This window comes from Lissotriton vulgaris, chromosome 8 (genome assembly GCF_964263255.1).
Source record: "Lissotriton vulgaris chromosome 8, aLisVul1.2, whole genome shotgun sequence".
Taxonomy (NCBI): domain Eukaryota; kingdom Metazoa; phylum Chordata; class Amphibia; order Caudata; family Salamandridae; genus Lissotriton; species Lissotriton vulgaris.
The window spans coordinates 1,522,327,478-1,522,351,776 of NC_141696.1; the positions used below are offsets into that span (position 1 = coordinate 1,522,327,478).

General features: G+C 48.1%; 1 protein-coding gene across 1 annotated transcript in view; it reads left to right on the plus strand.

Annotated features, from left to right (window-relative positions):
* Nucleotides 1-24,299, plus strand: part of LOC147699077 (sodium/potassium-transporting ATPase subunit alpha-1-like) — a 3,282,495-nt gene that overhangs the window by 2,548,831 nt on the left and 709,365 nt on the right. The window contains exons 19-20 of the mRNA XM_086936300.1: nt 20,379-20,554; nt 21,345-21,481. Of these exons, the coding sequence (XP_086792426.1) occupies nt 20,379-20,554; nt 21,345-21,481 (313 nt within the window). The remainder of the gene's footprint in view (nt 1-20,378; nt 20,555-21,344; nt 21,482-24,299) is intronic.

Sequence of the window (24,299 nt, forward strand, 5' to 3'; positions counted from 1 at the left end):
ATGTACTTTAGGTGCATTTACCAATTGGTATTGGGTCACTCTTATAAGTCCTTGTACAGTGTACCATAGGTACCCAGGGCATAAGTGCACCCAAGGCCTACCAGGGGCTGCAGCATGTATTGTGCCACCCCTGGCTGGCCATCTAAACAGACACAACTGGCTGGTAACATAGCTGGGGCAAGGTGGTGTAATCACCCTTTGCTTTAGATATAGTATACCTATATCTAACCCTAAAATGGACACATATACTCCTATAAGTCACTCCTGGTTGGCCTTAACAATCCTGGAGGCAGAGTGCTTGGAATTATGTGAGATGGTGCTCTAGCATGAGCTGAGCCTGTCTGCAGCTTTCGGAACCAAGTCCTTTAGCTGTTTCCATGATAACGCTATACCATATACTCTTAAGTGCTTTATAATCCTCGCAGTTATTGCTAACTTTGGCATAGCATTATCAAAACATGTCGAGTAAGGTCTCATACGAATTGGAATACTACCCCCTCGCCAGTTCTGGTGACTGGGGTAGCATTCCACCCTTTTAGAGGGACACGACATGTATGTAACTGTGAACCCCGGTTAAAGTTAACTCGAGCCTCAGCATCACAAAATGGATGCTGCCACCACAGACACAAGTCTGACCTCCTGCTGCTGGGAGTCCTTCCAGCGAGGGAGGCCTGGACAAAGGGTTTCCTGCCTTGGGAGGTGCTAGTACCACCCCAGACATGATTTTGTGTATTAGGTAGGACAGGCTGAAAGGAATGAGACATGCCTGGGGCACACAAGGTGTCCCTGTGCACACCCCGGTTCAAACCAGTTGCTGGGGCACTCCAGCCCCAGCTCTGGCACGAAACCGGACAAAGGATAGGGGGTGTAACCACCCCCCTTCCTGGTCCCACCCATAGGAGGGACCTAGTCATAGTACAGCCCCCTTTAGGAGAATAAAGGTAGGAGCTAATCCCATTCCAAATTAGATTAATCCTGATTTGAAACTCTACAAGAATAAACTCTGGACTTCGATGTTCTGCTCCACAGAAGACTGAAGAAATCTCCCTTGTGGCCAAGGAGTGACCACCCTACAGCAGCAGGCACCATCAAGCATTCTAGCGGTTCACTTTGTCGTCCTTCCTGCCGGAACCAGACTTCAGAGCCCGACGAGATCCGGACTTCCAGACCTCTCCGACCTCTACTTACATCTGCAGCACAGCTGAGATCCGTGGGTGCGACGAGACACGTGGGACCGGCCATCTTGAAGAAACTGCACTTCCCTTCCAGCACGACTTCAGAGGCATCCTCGAGAAAGTGCTTTGGGGGATTGAGAAGCCCCAGCCCCGAGCAGCTCCTGCACAGAAGATCAGCCCTCCAGCATCCACAAGATCTGCGTGGGGCCCTTTTGCTTGATTGCTACTCAACGCGTTGTCTGGTCACTTGCCGGCTGGCTAGTGGCCTCCTAGACGACGATCCACAAAATCTACACCACTGGTCTGGTTGCTCCAGACTGGCCCTTACTTCCCTGCAAAGGAGGAGCACCCCGGATCCTCCTGGTCCGCACCAGACGCCTTTTCCACTCACTGCGTGGGTTGCCTTTCCCAAGGCATGTTGACGCCGAATCCGGAACCAACACCGCCGACAGCGAGAGCCTGCGTGGGACAGCTCGTGCCTCCATCCTGGTCATCGAAGACACCTCCTGGTCCACGTGGCTGCAGAGTCAAGCGTCCACTCTTCACCTGATCGCGACAACAGCATCTTGTTCCTTCCTGGTTCCACTCCAGTCACTGGCTAGCGACTGTGAACATTGTCCCCTCTGCTTTCAGGTCTCCATCTTCCTTGATCCATCCTTGGATCACTCCGGACATCTTCCTCCTGGTCGCCTGCAGCATCTTTTCTTCAAGGCTCCATTGACTTCAACGCAGAAACCCGACACACTTTCACACCTATGCACCCGCAGCCCATGGGTGAGGTAACGAGAGCATTTCAGTGCTTAATGGTGGATTGACTCTCCTAGTGTCCAGGTATCCAGTCGTTTTAGTCCTAACTAGTCGGAACTGTCTATTACTTACCTTTTCGTAATTTGTACTGTCCATTGACTTTGTTACGCATCGCGCGTGTGAGTTCACACTCTGTACACGCGTCCCGTGGGCCTCCTGCCCCTTACCTAAGGTTAGGGTAGTGTAGTCCCAGCGATCCTACAGCCTCTGGACAGCTCCATTCCTTTTATCGATTTCCTTATACCATTTACTTAGTATATGGTTTGTCTTGCCCCTAGGGTACCACTGTAAATTGTGCAACTTAACGTATTTTTCTTAAGAGTCTTGTCATGTGCTTAGCCCTCTGACCTCATAAAGAGTTCAGAGGTGTTTTGTTAGTAATAAATATCTTGTTTATTTTTATAACAACCTGTGTGGTTTCCTTTCATTTGGTATTCAAGGGGTTATATGTGGTAAAACAGCTGGCTTCACATGCCAAAAGAGTTTAGCCTAAGACTGCTTTGTCCATGCTACCATTAGGATAGCTGGTCTATAAGGTTGACTTACAACCAATCACCATAAGGGTTGTTTGGACTGATACAAGGTGATCACTAGAACTAGTGAGCATCATATATCAGGCCAACTTCTCACATTGGTGTGCAGCGGTTGGGATTTGAGCTTGCTGTTGTTTTTACCAAATATAATCTTGAGATATCATTTGAAAGATCACATAAGGCACCATAGGTACATATAACAAGCTTAGAAATACTCTGAGTTCTACTGAACCAGCTGTTGTAGTAGAAAGGGAGTAGCACACCCTGACTACAACTCTTAGCAATGGATCAGTAGGAAAACCCATAGTGTAGGTAAGTGCACCACTTACACCTCACTAGAAAGCATGTCTATCACAGGAGAGAACACAGTGGCTCCCCCTGTGATTACTGACCCTCCACAGGTCGTTTCCAGATATGCAGCACTCAGCTTCCAGGAGATGAGACAATTGTGTACACCAGGAAGCTGAAACAGGGTTCTAACCCTACCCTTCCCTTTCTGATCGGTCTCTTAGAGACATATGATGCTAGAAGCGCTTCTAACCCAAGCCCCTCTGATCCTACAGATGGAAGCATGCCCCCCTTAGAAGGTGACCCTGCATCTAACCTCCCTGAAACAGAAGATGTAGATGGTAGGGAAGATTGGAACTCATCTGAAGAGGAGGTAGACAATGGCTAACCTTTAATCAGTAGACTTACAAGGGCCAACTTAAGCCTACATGGGGATGGCACTGGGGGAGCCCCAGTCCTATCTACAAGCAGACCTAACATTCGGAACAGACGAGCTAGGTCTCACTCCAGAGGCTCTAACAGATCTGTTCACTCCCATGTCTCTCAGGCCTCTTCTCAGAGAGGGAAGACTTCCCCTCAGAGAAGAGAACATTAAGCAAAGATGAAGGAAGTTAATCTGAGGATCCAAAGGGAAGAACTTGCCCTTGCCAAGGAGAAACTTGCCTTTGCCAGAGAGCAGAAATCGAGTGGGTTAGAACCCAGTGGTGGCAGCATTATCCCTAGAGATAAAGACAGGAGTTTTGATAATAGACACTTGAGTAAAATAGTGCCCTCCTATAAGGTAGGAGATGACATCCACAAATGGATGACTGCTTTGGAGAGAGCCTGCACAGTACAGCAGGTACCCCAGAGTCAGTGGGCAGCTATCTTGTGGCTCTCCTTTGAAGGTAAAGGTAGAGATAAGCTCCTCACTGTTAGAGCTGAGGATGCTAATGAATCCCAAATCCTGAAAAATGCACTGATTGATGGGTTTGGCTTAACAACTGAACAGTACAGGTTGATGTTCAGAGACACCCAGAAAACTCAGTCTCAGGATTGGACTGACTTTGTTGATTGTGCCACTAAGGCTTTGGAAGGCTGGTTACTGGGAAGTAAAGTTACTGATTACACAGGATTGTATAATCTAATTATGAGAGAGCAAATCTTAAATAATTGTCAGAACCAGTTGTTGCATCAGCACCTGATTGACTCAGATCTGACCTCTCCCCAAGAATTGGGAAAGAAGGCAGACAGATGGGTCAGGACAAGGGGCAAGCAGCTGAACCAGAACCAGGGTGGTGGCCAGCAGAAAGCAGACTAAAAGGGTAGTAATGAGAACAAACAAAATGACCAGAGGTCTTCAACAGGGCCCCAACAATCTAAGGAGTGTGGGTCCCAGAATTTCCAAAATAAGAAGACTGATGTTCCAAGAAAACCATGGTGCCAGTACTGTAAATGTTAGACTCACTGGTTTAGTGAGTGCACCAAGAAAGGCTCAGCTCCTACCACTACTGCCCCTAAGGCACCTGCACCCCCTAGTACAGTTAGTAGTGGTAGTGCACCCCCAAGGCTATAGTTGGGTTAACCCTGGGAACTGAGGTGGGTTCTGACTTAGTCAGGATACCTACTCAGGCTGTTCTTGTTTGTAGTGGGGACATGGATATGACCCCTACTATAAGTCCCAGTACTCTGGGCAAATACAGGCAAACACCTTTAATCAATGGAAAAATGGCTCAGGCCTACAGGAACACATGTGCCAGTGCCACTAAGGTGACACCAAACTTTGTGGACCCTGATCAGGTAATACTAGGTTCAGACTACCTAGTGACCAATGCTAGCAATGTCACTACCAATCAAAGTATGGCAGTTGTAACCTTCTCCTGGGGAGGGGTAACTGGCCTCAAAAGGGTTGTAGTTAGTTCAGACCTCCCAGTGGACTGTCTTTTGGGCAATGATTTGGAATCCTCCTTAAGGTCAGAAGTGGAGTATAGGACTCATGTGGAAATGTTAGGTTTGTCAGCACATGTCCTTGCTGTGACCAGGTCACAGGCCAAGAAATGCCCAGCTGAACAAGTGCTGGATCCTGGAACAATGGACCAGACACTACCTAAGAGGAAGAGCAGTAGGGTTAAGGCAGTGCCTTCCCCCCTGCCTCAAGGTGAGGATCAGCCCTCTCAGGAGGCTGGCCCAAAGACCCCAGAAGGAACTGTCCTAGAAGAGCTTGAACCTGAACAGGTTGAGTTTCTTGGGACAGGGGGACCTTCCAGGGCAGACTTGAGGCAGGCACAGTTAGACTGTTCCTCCCTTGAACCCCTCAGACAGCAGGCTGCTGCTGAGGTTGCAGGGAATGCTACAGGTACCCACAAGGTGTACTGGGATGATAGACTCCTGTACTCTGAGGCAAGAGACCCCAAGCCTGGTGCTACCAGGAGGCTGGTCATCCCCTTGTCTCTGAGAGGTTTCCTTCTTACCTTAGCCCGTGAAATTCCCCGTGCAGGTCACTTAGGCCAGAATAAGACTTGGGACAGGCTTGTCCCTCACTTTCACTGGCCTCATATGTCTGAAGACCCAAAGACTTTTGTTGCTCATGTGTCACCTGTCAAGCCAGTGGTAAATCAAGTGGCACAACAAAGGCCCCCCTTATACCACTACCTGTGGTGGGGGTACCCTTTGAAAGAGTGGGGATAGACATTGTTGGACCAATGGACCCCCCAACAGCCTCTGGGCACAGATTTATACTGGTGGTATTGGATCATGCCACCAGGTATCCAGAAGCTCTTCCCCTTAGGACCACTACAGCTCCTGTTGTGGCCAGGGCCCTACTTGCAGTTTTCTCCAGAGTGGGGTTTCCTAAGGAGTTTGTCTCTGACAGAGGTGCAAACTTCATGTCAGGATACTTGACTGCAATGTGGTGTAAATTACAAATTCACCACCCCCTATCACCCACAGTGCAATGGGCTTGTGGAGAGATTCAAAAAGACCCTAAAGGGAATGATAAAAGGGTCGCCCGAAAAGCTTAGCCGAAGATGGGACTTCCTTTTACCCTGCCTTCTGTTTGCTTACAGAGAGGTCCAACAGAAGGGGGTTGGCTACAGCCCTTTTGAGCTTCTATTTGGGCATCCTGTAAGAGGACCCCTATGTCTTGTGAAGGAAGGATGGGAGTTCCCTCTCAAAAAGCCTAAGCTTGACATAGTGGACTATGTACATGGAGAAGGCATCCAAAAACCTTGAGGCCAGCCAAGAACTTCAAAAAGCTTGGCATGACCAAAAGGCTGTCCTTACTGTTTACCAGCCTGGACAGAAGGTGTGGGTACTGGAGCCAGTGGCCCCAGCAGCTCTCCAAGACAAATGGTCTGGACCCCATACCATCATTGAGCAAGAGGGAGAGGTCACCTACCTGGTAAACCTTGGAACTCCCAGGAGCCCTCACAGAGTACTTCATGTGAATAGGCTCAAGGCATTTGTTGACAGGGCGGACATGGGCTTGCTCATGGCCACAGATGAGGGACAGGAGGAAGAGAGTGACCCTCTCCCAGACCTGCTCACTCAAAACCCTGATGATGGGTCAGTAGATGGTGTGGTCTTTTCTGACAGCCTCTCTGAGCATCAGCAAAAGGATTGCAAACAGGTTCTTCAATCCTTTAGACAAATGTTCTCTCTGACCCCCAGTCAGACAAACTGGTGCACCCATGAGGTGGACACTGGTGACAATCTGCCTATAAAGAGTAAAATTTACAGGCAACCTGACCATGTCAGGGACTGCATAAAGAAAGAAGTACAAAAGATGTTGGAATTGGGAGTTATTGAACCCTCAGAGAGCCCTTGGGCTAGTCCTGTAGTTCTAGTGCCAAAACCTCACACCCAGGATGGTAAGAGAGAGATGAGGTTTTGTGTAGACTACAGGGTTCTCAATGCTGTCACTAAGACAGATGCCCATCCAATACCAAGGGCAGATGAACTCATAAATAAATTGGCTTCTGCCAAATTCTTGAGTACATTTGACCTGACAGCTGGTTATTGGCAAATCAGGTTAGCTGAGGATGCCAAGGCCAAAACAGCATTTTCTACCCCAGGAGGTCATTACCAATTTGTGGTGATGCCCTTTGGTTTGAAAAATGCACCTGCCACTTTTCAAAGGTTGGTGAACCAAGTTCTCCCTGGGTTGGATGACTTTTGTGCAGCATATCTAGATGATATTGCTGTCTTCAGCTCCACCTGGGAGGATCACCTGATCCACCTGAGGAAAGTTTTGGAGGCCCTGCAAAAGGCAGGCCTCACTATCAAGGCTACCAAGTGCCAGATAGGGCAGAGTCAGGTTGTGTACCTTGGCCACCTTCTAGGTGGAGGCCAGGTTCAACCATTGGAGAGCAAGATACAGGCTATAAAGGACTGGGCTCCTCCAACCACCCAAACACAGGTCAGAGCTTTCTTGGGACTGTCTGGTTACTATAGGAAATTTGTCAGAAATTATGGGACCATTGTGACCCCACTTAATGACCTGACAAGCAAGAAAATGCCAAAGAAAGTTCAGTGGACAGTTAGCTGTCAAAAGGCATTCGATGACCTGAAGCAGGCCATGTGCACTGCACCTATTCTCAAGAGTCCAGACTACTCCAAAACTTACACTGTCCAAACAGATGCTTCTGAGTTGGGTGTGGGACCTGTTCTATCTCAACTGAATAATGATGGTCATGACCAGCCCATTGCTTTTATAAGTAGAAGGCTGACCCCTAGAGAGAAACGTTTGTCAGCTTTTGAGAGGGAGGCCTTTGATGTGGTTTGGGCCCTGAAGAAGTTGAGGCCATACTTATTTGGAATTCACTTCAAGATTCAGACAGACCATAAGCCCCTCTTGTGGCTAAATCAAATGAAGGGTGAAAACCCCAAACTTCTTATGTGGTCCATTTCCCTACAGGGGATGAACTTTACAGTGGAGCACAGACCAGGGACTGACCATGGCAATGCAGATGCTCTCTCCAGGTATTTCCACTTAGAACAGGAAGACTCACCTGGTCAAGGTTAGTTTAATGTCCCAAAGTTTGGGAGGGGGGGGGGGTTATGTAGGAGAGTAGGGTCTGTAATGCCATGGTCACCCCAGATTTTTGCTTTTTGCTTCACTGGTTTACGACTTTCCCTGGCTGTGGGCCTGCTAATCAGACCCACAGCCTAGCTGTTCTCTCTCTAAATAGACATCCATGTACTTTAGGTGCATTTACCAATTGGTATTGGGTCACTCTTATAAGTCCTTGTACAGTGTACCATAGGTACCCAGGGCATAAGTGCACCCAAGGCCTACCAGGGGCTGCAGCATGTATTGTCCCACCCCTGGCTGGCCATCTAAACAGACACAACTGGCTGGTAACATAGCTGGGGCAAGATGGTGTAATCACCCTTTGCTTTAGATATAGTATACCTATATCTAACCCAAAAATGGACACATATACTCCTGTAAGTCACTCCTATGGCAGGCCAGGAATGCTTGGAATTATGTGAGATGGTGCTCTGGCATGAGCTGAGCCGGTCTGCAGCTTTCGGAATCAAGTCCTTTAGCTGTTTCCATGATAACGCTATGCCATATACTCTTAAGTGCATTATAATCCTCGCGGTTATTGCTAACTTTGGCATAGCATTATCAAAACATGTCGAGTAAGGTGTCATACGAATTGGAATACTACCCCCTCGCCAATTCTGGTGACGGGGGTAGCATTCCACCCTTTTAGAGGGACACAACATGTATGTAACTGTGAACCCCTGTTAAAGTTAACTCGAGCCTCAGCATCACAAAATGGATGCTGCCACCATGGACACAAGTCTGACCTCCTGCTGCTGGGAGTCCTTCCAGCGAGGGAGGCCTGGACAAAGGGTTTCCTGCCTTGGGAGGTGCTAGCACCACCCCAGACCGGATTTTGTGTATTAGGTAGGACAGGCTGAAAGGAATGAGACATGCCTGGGGCACACAAGGTGTCCCTGTGCATACCCCGGTTCAAACCAGTTGCTGGGGCACTCCAGATCCAGCTCTGGCGCGAAACCGGACAAAGGATACCCCTTCCTGGTCCTCCCCATAGGAGGGACCTAGTGATAGTACAGCCACCTGTGCGAAAAATAGGCTTTTTGTGGAAGACAAGCATGAGGACTGCATTTATTGCTTGTATCTTGACCACAAGGCCACAGATTGCAAAATCTGTAGGACCTTTTCAACAAAGACTTTGAGAGACAAGGAGGGCCGATTGTTGACCTGGCTAGAGAAGATTAAGGCACGGAAGGAAGTACTGTCTTCAGACGAGGAGGATTCTACATCTGTAACTTCCTCCGGAAGATCTAAAAAGAGGGGTAGGTCTCCTCACTCTACTCCATCTGCGCCCGCTTTCAAAGCCCACCAAAAGATCTCTGATAGGTCTGGAAGGGTTAGTCCCATTAAATCTCTTCACCGAGGTGAAAAGGAGAGGCTGGGACAGGATGCTGAGAAGGACTCAGCCAAGAAGGTGAGAAAGGAGGTTTCTGTTCCTTCACAAACATCCCAGAAAGAGAAGGACGGTAAGAAACTCTCGACAGTCACTCAAGAGACAAAACATGACAAGAAACAGCGTCCGTCGACGACGAAATCAGCAGGTACGTCGACGACTGTCTCTCATAAAGATTTGAGTGTTCCTATGGCTCAGTCGAAGGGACCGTCGCCGACGGCTGTGTCGACGACGACACCTTTATTGACTGCGTCGACATTTAAAATGCCTTCCTGTTTGTCGACGATGGCTACCTTCTCGACGTCGACGATCATGTCAATGAAGATACTGTCGACGGCCGCTTCGACGACGAGAACTACGTCGACGACGACGGCGGCTGTGATGTTGATTACGACGAAAATTCCATCGACGAAGACCTTTCCAGCGTCTACGATTCCGTCGACAAATCCTTCGACGACGATGGCTTTGTCGTTTCTTTCGACGACAACTCCGTCGACGACGATTCAAAAAATGCAGAAACGGCAGATAACACCGGAGATGACTTCTCCAAGGCGAGTTACACCTTTGCCTCTTAATATGCTGCTGGATGATGAGTCTGATGAAGAGGGTGACGATATCCATTATGGGGATGCCTACAGTCTCTTGGATTTGAATGTGAAATGTCAAGATACAGATACTGAGGAGTACTACGAACACCAGTATGTTCAGCAGGAACAACCTCCTCGAGGCTTGGGTCAGGACATGGTGGCCATGCCAGCCTCTCTGGTTTCGGATTTGCAATTGATGTTGCAAGACTATAGAAATAGATTTCCGACTCAACCAGCAGTACAATCAGAACGCCCTCCTTCTCCAACTGTACCCCCGAGATCTACAATCATTGTGACAACGGTGGTCCCACGGGCTGTGGAACCTGAACTCAGAGAGGAATCTAGAGAAGTTGTGCATGTTGTGTCTTCAGATGATGACGTTCAGGAAGATCCTATAAATGACACTGACTTGGATTATGATGATAGTGGCCTTCAAGATCCAGATGCCACAGGACAGGACACTGCTACTTCTCCTCCAGCTGACATTGGGGGTTTCCATAACCTCATGGAGAGGGCATCTAAAAGATTTGGTCTTCTAATCACAACAGTGCAGTCAGACTGTTTTTTTTATGACTTTAAAGAGCCATACAAAAAGTCAGTCAGATCGATCTCTATAATAGAACACGTATGGTCAGAAGGGATCAAGGTCATGCAGAATCCGACCACTGTCATTCCTGTTCTTCCCCGGCTGGAGAAGAAATATAAGGCCCCTGAAGGCAGTGCAGCGTGCCTACTTGGACAACCTAAGCCGGATTCTGTAATATCACAAGCGGCACAAAGCAAATCCAAGAATCCTTCCACGCCACTTACTACACCCCCGGACAAGGAAGGGAGGCGCTTGGACAATGTGGGCAAGAGATTCTCCTCTATGGCCAGTCTCTTCGTTCGAGCGGCTAATGCTCTGGCCATCTTGGGCAGGTACGATCGCCAGATGTGGTGTGATTTGGCCCCGTTTATAGAACAGCTGCCAGAATCATCAAAAGAGGAAGCCAGAAAGGTTCTTGTGGAGGGAGAAAGATCATCGTCAGAGGCCATAGATTGTGCTATGGACATAGCTTCTACGGCCTTTCGTGCTCTGGCTGGTTCAGCTGTCTTACGATGACAGGGCTGGTTGCGGGCGACCTGGTTTCACCAAGAAGTCCAAAACAAGATCCTGGACCTTCCATTTGATGGAGAAATGCTTTTTGAGAAGCATGTTGATGAGGCCCTTCAAAGTATTAAAAAGGACACAGACACAGCGAAGTCCTTGGGGTCTTTAAATTTCCGTAAGGTCCAATTCAGAGGTGCGAGAGGAAAAGGCTTCTCCTCTTATAGGGGTGGCAACCAACAGAGATATTCTTTACAATCCTCACAATCATACAAACCGCAGTATTCTAACCAACGCCAGGGCCAGTCGGCTTCTTTCTCTTGTCAATCTCAGAGAGGACGTCAGAATCGTCAAGGACGCGACACTTCCAAGAGGCAATAGCGGCCTCCTGGTTCTTACTACTGCTCCTTCCTCTCCGAGGACATCAGTGGGGGGCAGGATATCTCTTTGTCTAGACAGCTGGAAAATTATAACATCAGACCAGTGGGTCCTGATGAAATGAAATGAAATGAAAATAAAATTTGTAAAGTGCTACAGTTGCCCTCAGGCGTCCAGGCGCTGTGACGAAACAAAAGTGCCCTCAGATGAACAACAAGTTTCTGGTTACTGAAACAAAAAGGTTTTAAGCTGCTTCCGGAAACTGGTTAAGTTGGGGTTGCTTCTCATGTGCATAGGGAGGGTGTGCCATAATCTTGATACATTATAGGAGAAGGAGCGTCCTCCTGCTCTGGCTCTAAAGATTCTAGGAATCTTGGCTAGAGATGCAGACGAGGATCGAAGCACCTTGTTGGGCATATAGGGGGAAATCAAGGAACAGTTGATTTCTGGGCCCGTTTTCCAGAGAACCTGGTGAGCAATGCACAGAGCTTTAAACTTTACTCTGTCCCTGACAGGCAGCCAGTGCAACGTTCTTGGCCCAGCTTTTATTGAAGTTCTTCGTGGGACTCCAAGTAGCGCACGAGCAGCACAGTTTTGGGTGCGCTGAAGTTTTTGCAAGGTGTAGCCCGGTGCTCCAAGATAAAGGGCGTTATTAAAATCCAGGCGGGATTGAACGAGGCCCTGTATAATTATCTGCCTGGCCTCAAATGGAAGAAGGGGAAGAATTTGTTTAATCACCCTGAGGAGGCCAAAGCAGGTGGCCGCCACCTTGGTGGACTGTGTATTGAAGCTCTAGCCATACCCCCAGGCTTTTTGTGTTATCTCTGGGGGCAGGGGCCGCCCCCATGCTCGCGGGCCATAGCAGCTCCAAAGTAGAGGGGGCCGCCGGGCCCAGGAACATGAGCTCGGTCCTATCGTCGTTGAGCTTCAGACATGAGCTCATCATCCAACTCCTCACCTCCTCCAAACACACTGCTAGATTGGGCGGCGATTGGAGGCCACTCTTCTGCACAAGGGAGACCACCAGCTGGGTGTCGTCTGCATAGGAAATGATGTTAATACCATGGGGACGAACAATCCCAGCCAGCGGCCTCATATATGCATTGAAGAGCGTAGGGCTCAATGATGAACCCTGAGGGACTCCACACCCCAGAGGCCTGCTCGATGAAACGGACGTGCCGTCAAAGACCTGGAAGGTTCTATCCGATAAAAAAGACTTGAACCAAACCAGGGCTTCTCCGGACACTCCTAGGTCAGCGAGACCGTTCATCAGAATTTTATGATGTACCGTGTCAAAAGCGGCACTCAGATCGAGGAGGATCACTGCCACTGACCCCCCCCCCCCCCCCACCCCCGATCCAAGATCCGTCTCGCCTCCTCAGTCACAGCCAATAAAGCAGTCTCTGTCCCATGTTTTCGGCGAAAGCCCGTATGGGAAGCATCGAGGAGATGATTTTCCTCGATGAACTTCGTCAGGATGGTATTAATGTGCTTCTCCAGGATCTTAGATGCCCATGGGAGCAGAGAAATCGGGCGGTAATTGCTAGGGTTAGCTGGGTCAAGGGCAGGTTTTTTCAGCAAGGCCTGTACCATTGCATGCTTCCATGTCACAGGTACCACCCCGCTCAGAATGGAGGAGTTCAGCAACTCCATGAGAGTAGGGAGAATGGTTTTTCTAGCCAACCCCAGCGAGCCTAGAGGAGCAGGGTCACACGGTGAGCCAGATTTTATTTGTTGTGCTAGAGACTCCAATGTTTCCAGATTCAACAATGGAAAAGACTCTAGCTTACTATGAGAGGGAGCTACTGTATCCAAAGCTGAGTCAGAACGTTGGGTGGGTGATTCAATGGCTGGATCAGGAAAGGAAAGGTAAATATTATTAACTTTTTGAAAAAAGAAATCCACCAGCTCGTTACATTTAGAAGGGGAATTACTATTGTCTACAGCGGACGGAGGGGGTTTTATCAGGGAATTCACTATCCGATATATTTCTTTCGGCTTAGATTTAGCCATTGTTATTTTGTCATTATAGTAGGCTGCTTGTGAGGTTTTTATTGCCAGCTTATAGTTCCTGATAGCGTCCCTGTAAGTGGCTTTATCAATAAGATTGCAAGTCTCTAGTCTCTTGCAGGAACGCTTTTTGTCCCTAAGGTCTTCTGTGTACCACTGTGCTGATTTGCTCTGCCTCTTTGACCCAGATAGGTGTAAAAGGAGAACCAGATCAAGGGAGGCGGTGATCCAATCGTTGTATTTATAATTATTTGCCATTGGGTCATGGGAGAGTAGTGGTCTAGTGGTGCTAAGGGCCTTCGTCCAGTTATCTACAGAGAGTTTGGACCAATTTCGGGTTTTCCGAGATGTGAAAATGGATGGAGGGGGTTTGCTTGTGGTCCAGGTGAAGGCTATCAAGAAGTGATCCGACCATGGTAGGCTGCTAATAGTGCCCACTTTAAGTTGGTCACTGTTACTAAAGATCGGGTTTAAGAGATGACCTTTTTCATGCGTTGGAGAGGGAACTAATTGCTCTAATTGGATGGCGGCTAAGCTCGACATCATCTCTAGTGCTGTGGGGTCTGACAGGTTGTCAAAATGAACATTAAAATCTCCAAGTAAAGTAAAGTTAGAGGGAGAGGTAACCAATTGGGAGACCACCGACAAAAGAGAGGTGTTAAATTGTCCGATGGTTCCAGGAGGACGATAGATAAGAATACCAGTGAAGCTGGTGTTAGGGGAAAACTCGATCACAAAAGGGAAACTTTCGCAATCCTCAATCTCCTCCGTCAAGCAGCGGCAATCATAGCTCTCTTTATAAATAATCGCAAGGCCACCGCCTCTGCCCTGAGGTCGATCAACCCGCGCTATCTGGTAACCCGGAGTAATGGCCTGTGCCAGGTCCGGCTGGGAGTCTTGATTTAACCAAGTCTCTGTCAAAAAGATCCCATCCGGTGTATGTTCATCTAGGAGCAAGGACATTTCTAAACAATGCTTAGCTAGAGACCTGCAATTGAGCAGAAACATGGAGTAATCCTTTACCTCAGATCTGGCGGTAGTAGTGGTGATTAACTCTGATTTACAGTACGTGCAGCGACGAGGGATCACCAGTGGATGTATAGAGTGGCCACATCTAGATAACATAGGTGGGCGGAGATGATGTAAAAGGCTCGAGCTGTAAAACCCGCCTGTCTCCCACAAGACGGCCAGGGGACGTGGCCCCAGGGCCCGGACGGGCGCAGACGGACTTGCCTTTGGCACGCTTTTGGCGCACCGCCGGCGCGCCCGCTGCGCTCGCCCGCTGCGCGGACGGGGGACCATATCCCTATATCCGGTTTGAGGAGGGCGTGAGGTGGCCAGCAGCTGCAGCGCCACCCTTCCCACACCCAAGATGGCCGCTGGAACCCTTTCTCCCCAAGCGTCACGAGATGGCAGTGTGCCCTGGGAATCGGGGTTCGAGGGGGCCTAGAAATGTGCAGGTAAGTTCTCAGTCAACTACGCAGTGCACATTATACAAAATATTAGAAATACATTTTAAAACCAGCTTTTTGTAAAAAACGAGCAACAAAGCCCCCGGCTTCCGCCTCAGGGGAGAGACACTAAGAAAGTCAGTGCGCTGCGCTGTCGGCCTAATTAAATACTCTGGGAGGGCGGGAGGCGGCCTGCAGCTGCAACGCCACCCTTCCCTCACCCAAGATGGCCGCTGGAACCCTTTCTCCCCAAGCGTCACGAGATGGCAGTGTGCGCTGGGAATCGGGGTTCGAGGGGGCCTAGAAATGTGCAGGTAAGTTCTCAGTCAACTACGCAGTGCACATTATACAAATTATTAGAAATACATTTTAAACCAGCTTTTTGTAAAAAACGAGCAACAAAGGTCCAGGCTTCCGCCTCAGGGGAGAGACACTAAGAAAGTCAGCGCGCTGCGCTGTCGGCCTAATTAAATACTCTGGGAGGGCGGGAGGCGGCCTGCAGCTGCAGCGCCACCCTTCCCTCACCCAAGATGGCCTCTGGAACCCTTTCTCCCCAAGCGTCACGAGATGGCAGTGTGCGCTGGGAATCAGGGTTCGAGGGGGCCTAGAAATGTGCAGGTAAGTTCTCAGTCAACTACGCAGTGCACATTATACAAATTATTAGAAATACATTTTAAAACCAGCTTTTTGTAAAAAACGAGCAACAAAGCCCCCGGCTTCCGCCTCAGGGGAGAGACACTAAGAGTGGTCATACGTTGGAATTTCAAGATCTTCCTCCAACCAGAGCTCCAGGCGCCAGTCGATCACAACATCTGGGACTACTACGTCTCGAAGCCCACCAACTTTTCATCAAGGGGGCAATAGAACCGGTACCTCTCTCGCAGAGAGGAAAATGTTTTTATTCCAGGTTCTTCCTGGTTCGCAAGACTACAGAGACTTGGCGCCCCATATTAGATCTACGGGAGCTCAACACCTATCTCATCAAAGTTGTCTTCAGGATGGTCACTCTCCAGGATATTCTTCGTCTACTGAACCCAGGGGACTTCATGGCGACTCTGGATTTAGAAGATGCGTACTTCCACGTACCGATCCACCCAGCTCACAGGCAATATATGCGCTTCACAGTAGGCAAGAGCCATTTCCAATTCAAAGTGCTTCTGTTTGGTCTTCGATCTGCACCAAGAATATTTACAAAGGTGTTGGCCTCGGTGGCAGCTTTCCTCAGGAAGCAATCTCTGGAAGTTTTCCCTTACCTGGACGACTGGCTAGTCAAAGCTCCTTCTTTCTAGGGAACTTCCAAGGCCATTGCAACTTTCATTCAATTGTTCGATCACCTGGGCCTTCAACTCAACAAGAGCAAGTCAGTTCTGCAACCGTCCAGGTCAACAAGGTTCCTAGGGGCCATTCTGGACTCAGAACAGTGCAAAGCTTATCCTTCAGACGAACGTCAGAACAAGTTAATGCTATCGGCTCGCCAAGTGCTAAAGAGGAGATCCCTGTCAGTACGGCTCTACAAGTCTCTGCTCGGATCGATTTCATCTTGTATACCATTGATTCCGCATTGCAGGCTGCAAATGCGTCCTCTACAAGAGCCACTCGACAAACAATGGCGCCAAGCAGAAGTCTCTTTCAACGACAACATTTTGGTAAAACCAGAGATGAAGGAGGCATGCAAATGGTGGATAGTGAGAAGCAACATCGCAGAGGGTCTGACTTTCAGGCTTCCTCCGTCTCCTATGGTCCTAACCACGGATGCCTCGTTGGAAGGCTGGGGAGCAGTGCTCCAGGAGCTGCAAGTCAGTGGACACTGGGATCAACAGCAACGCCAGTACCACATCAATCTGTTGGAGCTGACTGCCATCCTATTAGCTTTGCAAGCTTTTCTCCCGAGGATTCAAAATCATCTAGTACTGGTCCGGACGGACAATACAACGGCCATGCACTATATCAACAAGCAGGGGGGGACAAGGTCCCTAACTCTTTCAAAGGAGGCTCAACGAATTTGGGATTGGGCAATTCTTCACAAGGTCACTCTGACAGCAAAATGCCTGGCAGGTTCGCTCAATGTCACAGCGTATGCACTAAGTCGTCAAAAAGCAGCCAATCACGAATGGGAGCTGGATCAGTCCATTCTAGAGGAGGTGATCTCGTCTTGGGGGCCCCCGACCATAGACCTATTTGCGTCTCCGGAGAACACCAAATGCCGGTTTTACGCAAGCAAGGATCACCATGCGGAATCCTTGGGGAACACACTTTCGATTGCCTGTTACGGCGCATTCTTTTACGCTTTTCCGCCAATACCCCTAATGCCAAGGTCACTCAGAAAGATCAAAGCGGAACCGTGCAAAATGATTCTGATTGCACGGGCGTGGCCCCTGCAGTTCTGGTACACGGAACTTCTCCTGCTCTCCCAGGATCATCCCATTCGCCTGCGTCTCGTGTAACCCAGGGTGTAACCCAGGGTGACCCAGGGTGGTGTGGAGTGCAAAAAAACGATGGATTTAGGCCTAGATCCTTGTACTGGGGTGAATGTAAGACATTGTTCTACATTCTGTCCATCAACTGTGTTTTTTGTAATTTTCACCCCGAGTGGGCTGGGTATGCTCAGACGTGAGTCCCAGGCTCTCCACACCACTGGAGTCAAGCTATCCAGGCTGATGAAGGCGGATAGCCAGAAACCGGTTCTTGGATGCCTGATTCTGGTCTGGGAAAGACATGGCTTGGTAGTTCGGACTGGACTGTTCCCATGAGGCACAGGGTCAGAGCTTATTTGCATAAAGCCAGTGTCTAACCCAGGGTGGCGTGGAGTGCAAAAAAACGATGGATTTAGGCCTAGATCCTTGTACTGGGGTGAATGTATGACATTGTTCTACATTCTGTCCATCAACTGTGTTTTTTGCAATTTTCACCCCGAGTGGGCTGGGTATGCTCAGACGTGAGTCCCAGGCTCTCCACACCACTGGAGTCAAGCTATCCAGGCTGATAGCCAGAAACCGGTCCTTGGATGCTTGATTCCGGTCTGGGAAAGACATGGCTTGGTAGTTCAGACTGGACTGTTCCCATGAGGCACAGGGTCAGAGCTGATTTGCATATAGCCAGTGTCTAACCCAGGGTGGTGTGGAGTGCAAAAAAACGATGGATTTAGGCCTAGATCCTTGTACTGGGGTGAATGTATGACATTGTTCTACATTCTGTCCATCAAATGTGTTTTTTGCAATGTTACCCACACGGCATGTGAGGTGATCTAGCTTACCGTTAATGTCTTGAAGGCTAGTTTGGATTGCTTTTAGGATGGATTCCATGCCTGTTTCTGGAGCACCATCCGTCTCCGCCTCAGTATCTGATTGGGTCATGGGGCCTCGTACCGATCTCCGCAATTCGAAGGTCAGCTTCGGCTGTTGCTTGTCAGGTTTCCCCATCTTGTGCAATTGGGTCGTCTCTGCACTAACTTCACAGTGGAGCGGCGCTGGTACTCAGCCAATGTCTCTTCCCTTAAAACAGCATCGCCAGTGCTAGTAGTATATGGGATATCCTGCCCAGCGGCCACGAACGTACGGGCGAACCCTCTGCACCGTCAGTTGGAAGCAGGGAGGATGATAACCCGATTATGGAAGTGGATCGTCGGAGGGGTTCCCCGTTAGAAAGTTCAAGTGCAGAACATCAATGTCCTGTATAATGAGATAGGTGGTGGCAGAGATTCTCAATCCGCAAATGTCAAGCATGTGACAGTGTGCTGGTACAAGGCTGTACAGTAGGACCGTTAACTACAAGGGCCACGTTGTCATCTAGGTGCTGCAGTGCGCTTTACAGTTGTGTAGAGGCTTCATAAATGTACCTATCTCAGGCCGCGTCGTATTTCTTTGGAATCAGAACCGCCGATTAGGCCTTCTCAGATGTCAGCGCGCAGTTGAAGCTTTTATAAAATGGCCACCAGCAGTCTCCGCCATGCTGCCCCCAGCCGCTGCAGGCTCAGTGGACACGTATCATCCATGTGCGTTGTATTGCAGATAGCACAGTGCCGATAGCTTTACAGTCTCAGGCAGCTGTGTTGGTATGGCACTGAAGTGTGTCTCCTATGTACTCACGATTGCGCTGGCGTAACACTGAAGGTGCTCGTCATGCTGAAGTTCCATCCATCCGCAATGTAGCTCATCATGTGGAATGCCGCGCCAGCATCGACTCTGCCCGGATTTCGCCAGCGCTCTTAATACTTGTGGCCTGGCTCCCTATGTTGTAAGGACCCTGCAGCCGACGTCCAATGGAGCAGTTCGAGTTCCCGCATAAGGCCCAGAGACACAATATTGTAATGGGCCATTTTAACTTGTATTCCGTATCGCTGCCACAAGTTCCCAGGGTACGATCCAAAAGCCTCTATTTCTCGCCATCTATCGCATCTCCCGGCTCCACTGTTGGCCGCAGTGCTCATCGGTTTAGGCTTTCCTGCACTTAGTTGTTGCACCGGAGATTTTCTGGAGCCGTATTCAGTGCTCCGTTAAATTAGTGGGCGCCATCTTGGCGAGCTCCGTCCGCAGCTCTCATCAGACCCGGTGAGTGTTTTCTACGCAAGTCTTTGGCGTAGTCTCACTCAGAAGCACTCCACAGCTTCCCAGTACATCTCGGTTGCAAATTCTGCTAATTTGTACAATTGTGCTGCCGTATTCGCGGGGAAATCATGCAAGACATGGGTCCGTCCGGCGGAGCTGCCTTTTTAGCCAGCCATCCCGCAGTGCGCCCTCTAGCGCCCCCCGTGTACCTTAGTACCATATACTAGGGACTTACAAGGGTACACTAGTAGCCAATAGTGGAGTTACCAAAGTACTTACCACATCAGATTTAGGGAGGAAGCTGAGTGGCTGGGGTTCTGATTACAGGATTCCAGCCAGACTAGTTCAAAAACACACTGACACCAGGCAAACATTGGGGGTAACCATGTTAGAAGGATCCTAACTTTGTACAAACGGTAAAGTTGGCTTTTTTCATATGTGTTGTGTACAGTCAGGATGGCTTTTGCATCTAGGGATTGGAAGTTCCAGTTATCTCCTTTAAGAAGTGAAAGCCATTGTGACTCTTGACTTCAAGGGACTGAAAGGTCAGAACTCCTCTTGAGTTGAGACTTAGAGGTATCAAAACAGGACCTGCGAATGAAAGGTCTTAATGGTTTCTTGGTGAAGAATGCAAACGGTTATGGCAGCCTTTGCGTAAGAATGTTGAAAGCTCATGTGAGTCTAAAAGATATGTCAAACCATTTCTTCTATTTATATAAAATGCACACATTTTACTTTACTTTTTTAACTAAGAAAAGGCATTTGGGAATGTTAATGAAGAGTTTCTAACCAAATATGAAAACGCACCTGTTCAGAAGCTGGTTACTTTTTGGATTACAAGTGATGGCTACAATGCAAAAAAATGAGAAATGTTTTAAAAAATATATATATATATTGGAAAACTATTTTAAGAATAGCAGTCCTACCACCTGTCAGGATTCTCAAGTGCCTGGTCTAGTTTAACAACAGGAGTGCAAGAAAGAGCGTAAATATTTTCCTTCTGAAAAATGAATTCAGGGACCGTGGATTACAAATGAAAGTTAAGTGCCCCTTCTAAACAGTTCCATCTTTCCTGCAGGATTCTGCCACCTTGCCCTACCAGACAAACAATTTCCAAAAGATTTTCACTTTGACCCAGACGAGATGAACTTCCCCACAGAGAATCTCTGCTTCGTTGGACTCATATCCATGATTGACCCGCCTCGGGCTGCTGTTCCCGATGCTGTAGGAAAGTGCCGCAGTGCTGGAATCAAGGTGCATACTTATTTTGCTCTTATAGATGATGTAATCTACTACTTGAGCAAGGGAAGGCCTCACAGCTGGTTGGTATAATGCATCAACCGATTGTCTTTTTATTGCTGCTCTATCAGTATGAGTAGCCTTGCTCTACTGGGCAGGCAGGGCATTTCAGTAAGCTTCCTACACATGGAAAGTGTCAGTGACAACCACTGAAACTCTAGTTCCAGGCTCTGAACTTGTTGCCATGACACAATCCCCCTTGTGCAGGTATTGCTACCATGTGCACTTCTTCAGCTATTTGTGGTATTTAGCTCCCAAGTGCCAGGGTGGCGTCTCTCTTCTCAAGTCTTCTCTCATAGGTTGTAAATGGGAAGCTGAAGGATTGGCAAGGTGTTTAACCAGGTGAGGGCAAGGCGTACTTGCAGTGTATGCAATGTTGTTTTGAGAAAGCTGAATGTGTCTTCACATCTGCTTCATACGTTCAAGCCAGTCACTTCGACAAGCCAGGGCTAGAAGGATAAAAAGTATGGAAGGCCTAGACATTGAGCAGCAAGTGTTAAATGTGGCAGGGTTGGGACTGGCAAAAATACAGATACACTGGAAAGAAGAAATAATAAAGTAGTCATCCAGAGAGGGATTGGGGTTGGAGAAACATCTGTGTATCTGGACCAGTTCACTGGGTATCCCCTATTCAGTCAAAAAGAAAAGAAACAAGAGGCTATACGGGTTATCACCATGCCAGAAATCAAAAGAGAAATATGCTATATCAACAGACCAGCTTACTGTTCTTTTCTTTCTGTTTCAGGTCATCATGGTCACTGGTGACCATCCAATCACCGCTAAGGCTATTGCAAAGGGTGTAGGAATTATATCTGAGGGAACAGAGACCGTGGAAGACATAGCAGCTCGCCTCAATATCCCAGTAAACCAAGTGAACCCAAGGTAAGTTTAGGCTGAGACTAGAAGTGGCAGCTGTCCAAGCTTCCTTGACTTCCTCTTTACCTCTACCAAATAACCTTTCTTTTAAATGCCATTACCTCGTATTTGATAGAGTCGTCGAGCTGCAGATTCGTTACCTAGTAGTTTCCCAGGCATCAGACTGGATCCGGAAACGTTTGCGTGAGCAATACCCCTGCGCCTCGTCAGGTGGCTCTATATGGATCCGCATCCCGTCGGCGACATTGTTGGCACCAGATGTGACGTTGCAGTCACCTATATAGGCACCCTCCAAGCAAGCAAATGGCAGTTATTTTCTTTTCGCACAAGTTAGTGCTGATCTGGAGAAAGGCTACCCCAGACTCTTTGACAGACTTTTTTTTGACGTTTTGATTAATAATTTTTCATAGTGTGTTGGGGATGACCTCTAGAAAGGTAGGGTTTTACCCATGTTGTGCCTCTCACCACATCATGTAATTTACCAACCCGCACCATGTGTGCTTATGGTGTCTCAAGCGCGACAACGGCTTGAAGTCCTGCTTGGACTGCCTAGCCATGGCGTCAAAGGCTTTGAGGGAGCGGACCCTGCTTGCGACCCTACAGTTGAAGCCATCGAACACTAGTCCTCAGAGGTCCCGTACGTGATCAAGGAAGAGAAGGTCGCAGACCACTCCAGGAGCCACATGTCTTCTTCATCACATTTGAGGTACTCAAGACAGTTGCGGTATAAGCACAAGAAGAAGTCTAGCTGGAATTTGACTTCACCTTGCCCTTTAAGAATTGACAAGACGAGTAAGGAACATCAATGTTCCGGGCACAGTTCTGCAGAGCCAGCGCCAAGTCTGACTCAGCACTTACCCCGTTTCCGGGAGCCGGAGCGACCCCCTTCAAGTGAAAGCGTTTTAAGAGGTCATGTGCTGAGTATTTGAGTGGACTGACCCTTATAGTTTGCCTTCAGGCCCCACGAGGTTGGAAGGGACCCCATTACGTTCCGTGCTGATTGCTCCTGACTGGGCGGGGTCTTATTGGTCCAAACCCAGATCCAGATTGGTGCCGGTCGTGGCAACGCAACCTTCCCCGGCATTGGTCGTCATTCAAAACATGAATTATGATGTTGGCAAAGCTAACTGAATGAATCATGAAATGACATTTATGAAATGGTTCTAAGTTACAGATGAAAAGGTCGAGACCATTCCATAGCATAATATATAAACTGTTATCGTTTTGAGGACAAGGCCAAATATTGTCTCTAGGAAGTGTTCAAAGAATTCTCGTTCTCTCAGAATAGTTCTACTTTAAGCAGTTTCAAAGTTTTAGAAGATTTGTTTTGAAAAGTGAAGGTCGAATTCAGAGTGCATATTTCAAAAGTTATTCTCGGTGTCTGGAGAAAACATTAAGGGCTAGGTGTAAGTAAAAAAGTTTTACTGATTCTAAAATTCTGAATTTTACCGATTCGGTATTTTAGAATCGGTAAAACCTATGTAGGTAATTATTCGGTATTTTTTACCGAATCGTTAAGATTCGGTAATTACCGAATCGGTATTTACCGATTCGGTAATTGCCATTCATTCTTATGGGCCTCGAGGCCCATAGGAATGAATGGCAATTACTGAATTGGTAAATACCGATTCGGTAAAATTGTGAAATAGTCAAGGGTGGCAGGGTGTCACTTTGACCTGTATGTGTGCCACATGGCACAGCTGTAAATGCACATATTTGCATTTACATAGGAATTATTTATTTACCACCAACTAACGAATCCTTAAAGCCCTGTAGCACTGTTTACAGTGCTACCTACATTTCAAAATACAGATTTGGTAATTTTACCGAATCTGTAATTTTACCGATTTAGTAAAATTACCAATTCGGTAAAATTACCGAATCTGTATTTTTTCATGCCCTACATCTCAGTATCCAAATACCGGTCGCTAACGGCCGAAAATTGGTATTTTCGTCCGTTACCGACCGGTATTTGGATACCTACATCTGGCCCTAAATCGTCTAAGCTGGCAAAGAAATTGTCTACCACAGTAGGTGAAAGTTGAACCACTTCATTTAGTAGATTAATTGTACACAGATGAAAAGCATCGCCGTCAGCGCCAACCGCATTAGCAACGTTCGGAGTAGATGGTACCTGTGTGCCTGTTGGTCCACGTATCTCACTGGCAGCAGTTTGCGTCTGTGGGACCTCAATGAATGCCGTCATCATGATTGGTAGCCGTTGGGGGCAACACGATGCATGAGCCGTTACCAAACCAAGCAAAGCGTCAACATCCGTTGGCATTGCTGATGGAAGTATCAGACAGATATCTAACATGCATTCCTCTCTACAAAGCAGGCACCGTATAACAGGTAAGATGCAATCTTGCCAGATTGGTCTGAACGAAAGGAACCAAGTGGTATTCAGATCTCTCGAACGAGCCAAGCCAAGAATCTGTGTTATTCGGTCACGATACTGCATCGCCAGAAGAGCATTTTCCATGGTAATCTGGGTACCACTGGTGACTGGACTTGCCATATCAGAGCAGAAGGAACAAAAATAGTATCCCTACTACAAGTCCCAAGGCGAGAGGCAGGCCGCCGAACACACTGTGCACAAAATTTGGAAAAATGCCTAGGACTGCTTCAAAAGGTGCTAACAGTCCCGAAAAAACTGCCTTAGATACATGTACAATACCACTGGTATCAGACGTGTTTAAGTTACGACCTAACATTTCTGCAAAATGTATTGGACAGTTTGTTGATAATAGGGCATGTATCTCCTCAGAGTACCTTGCAACTTGCAGATCATGCGTCTCTCTGGTCAAGGTCAGTGGCACAGTTT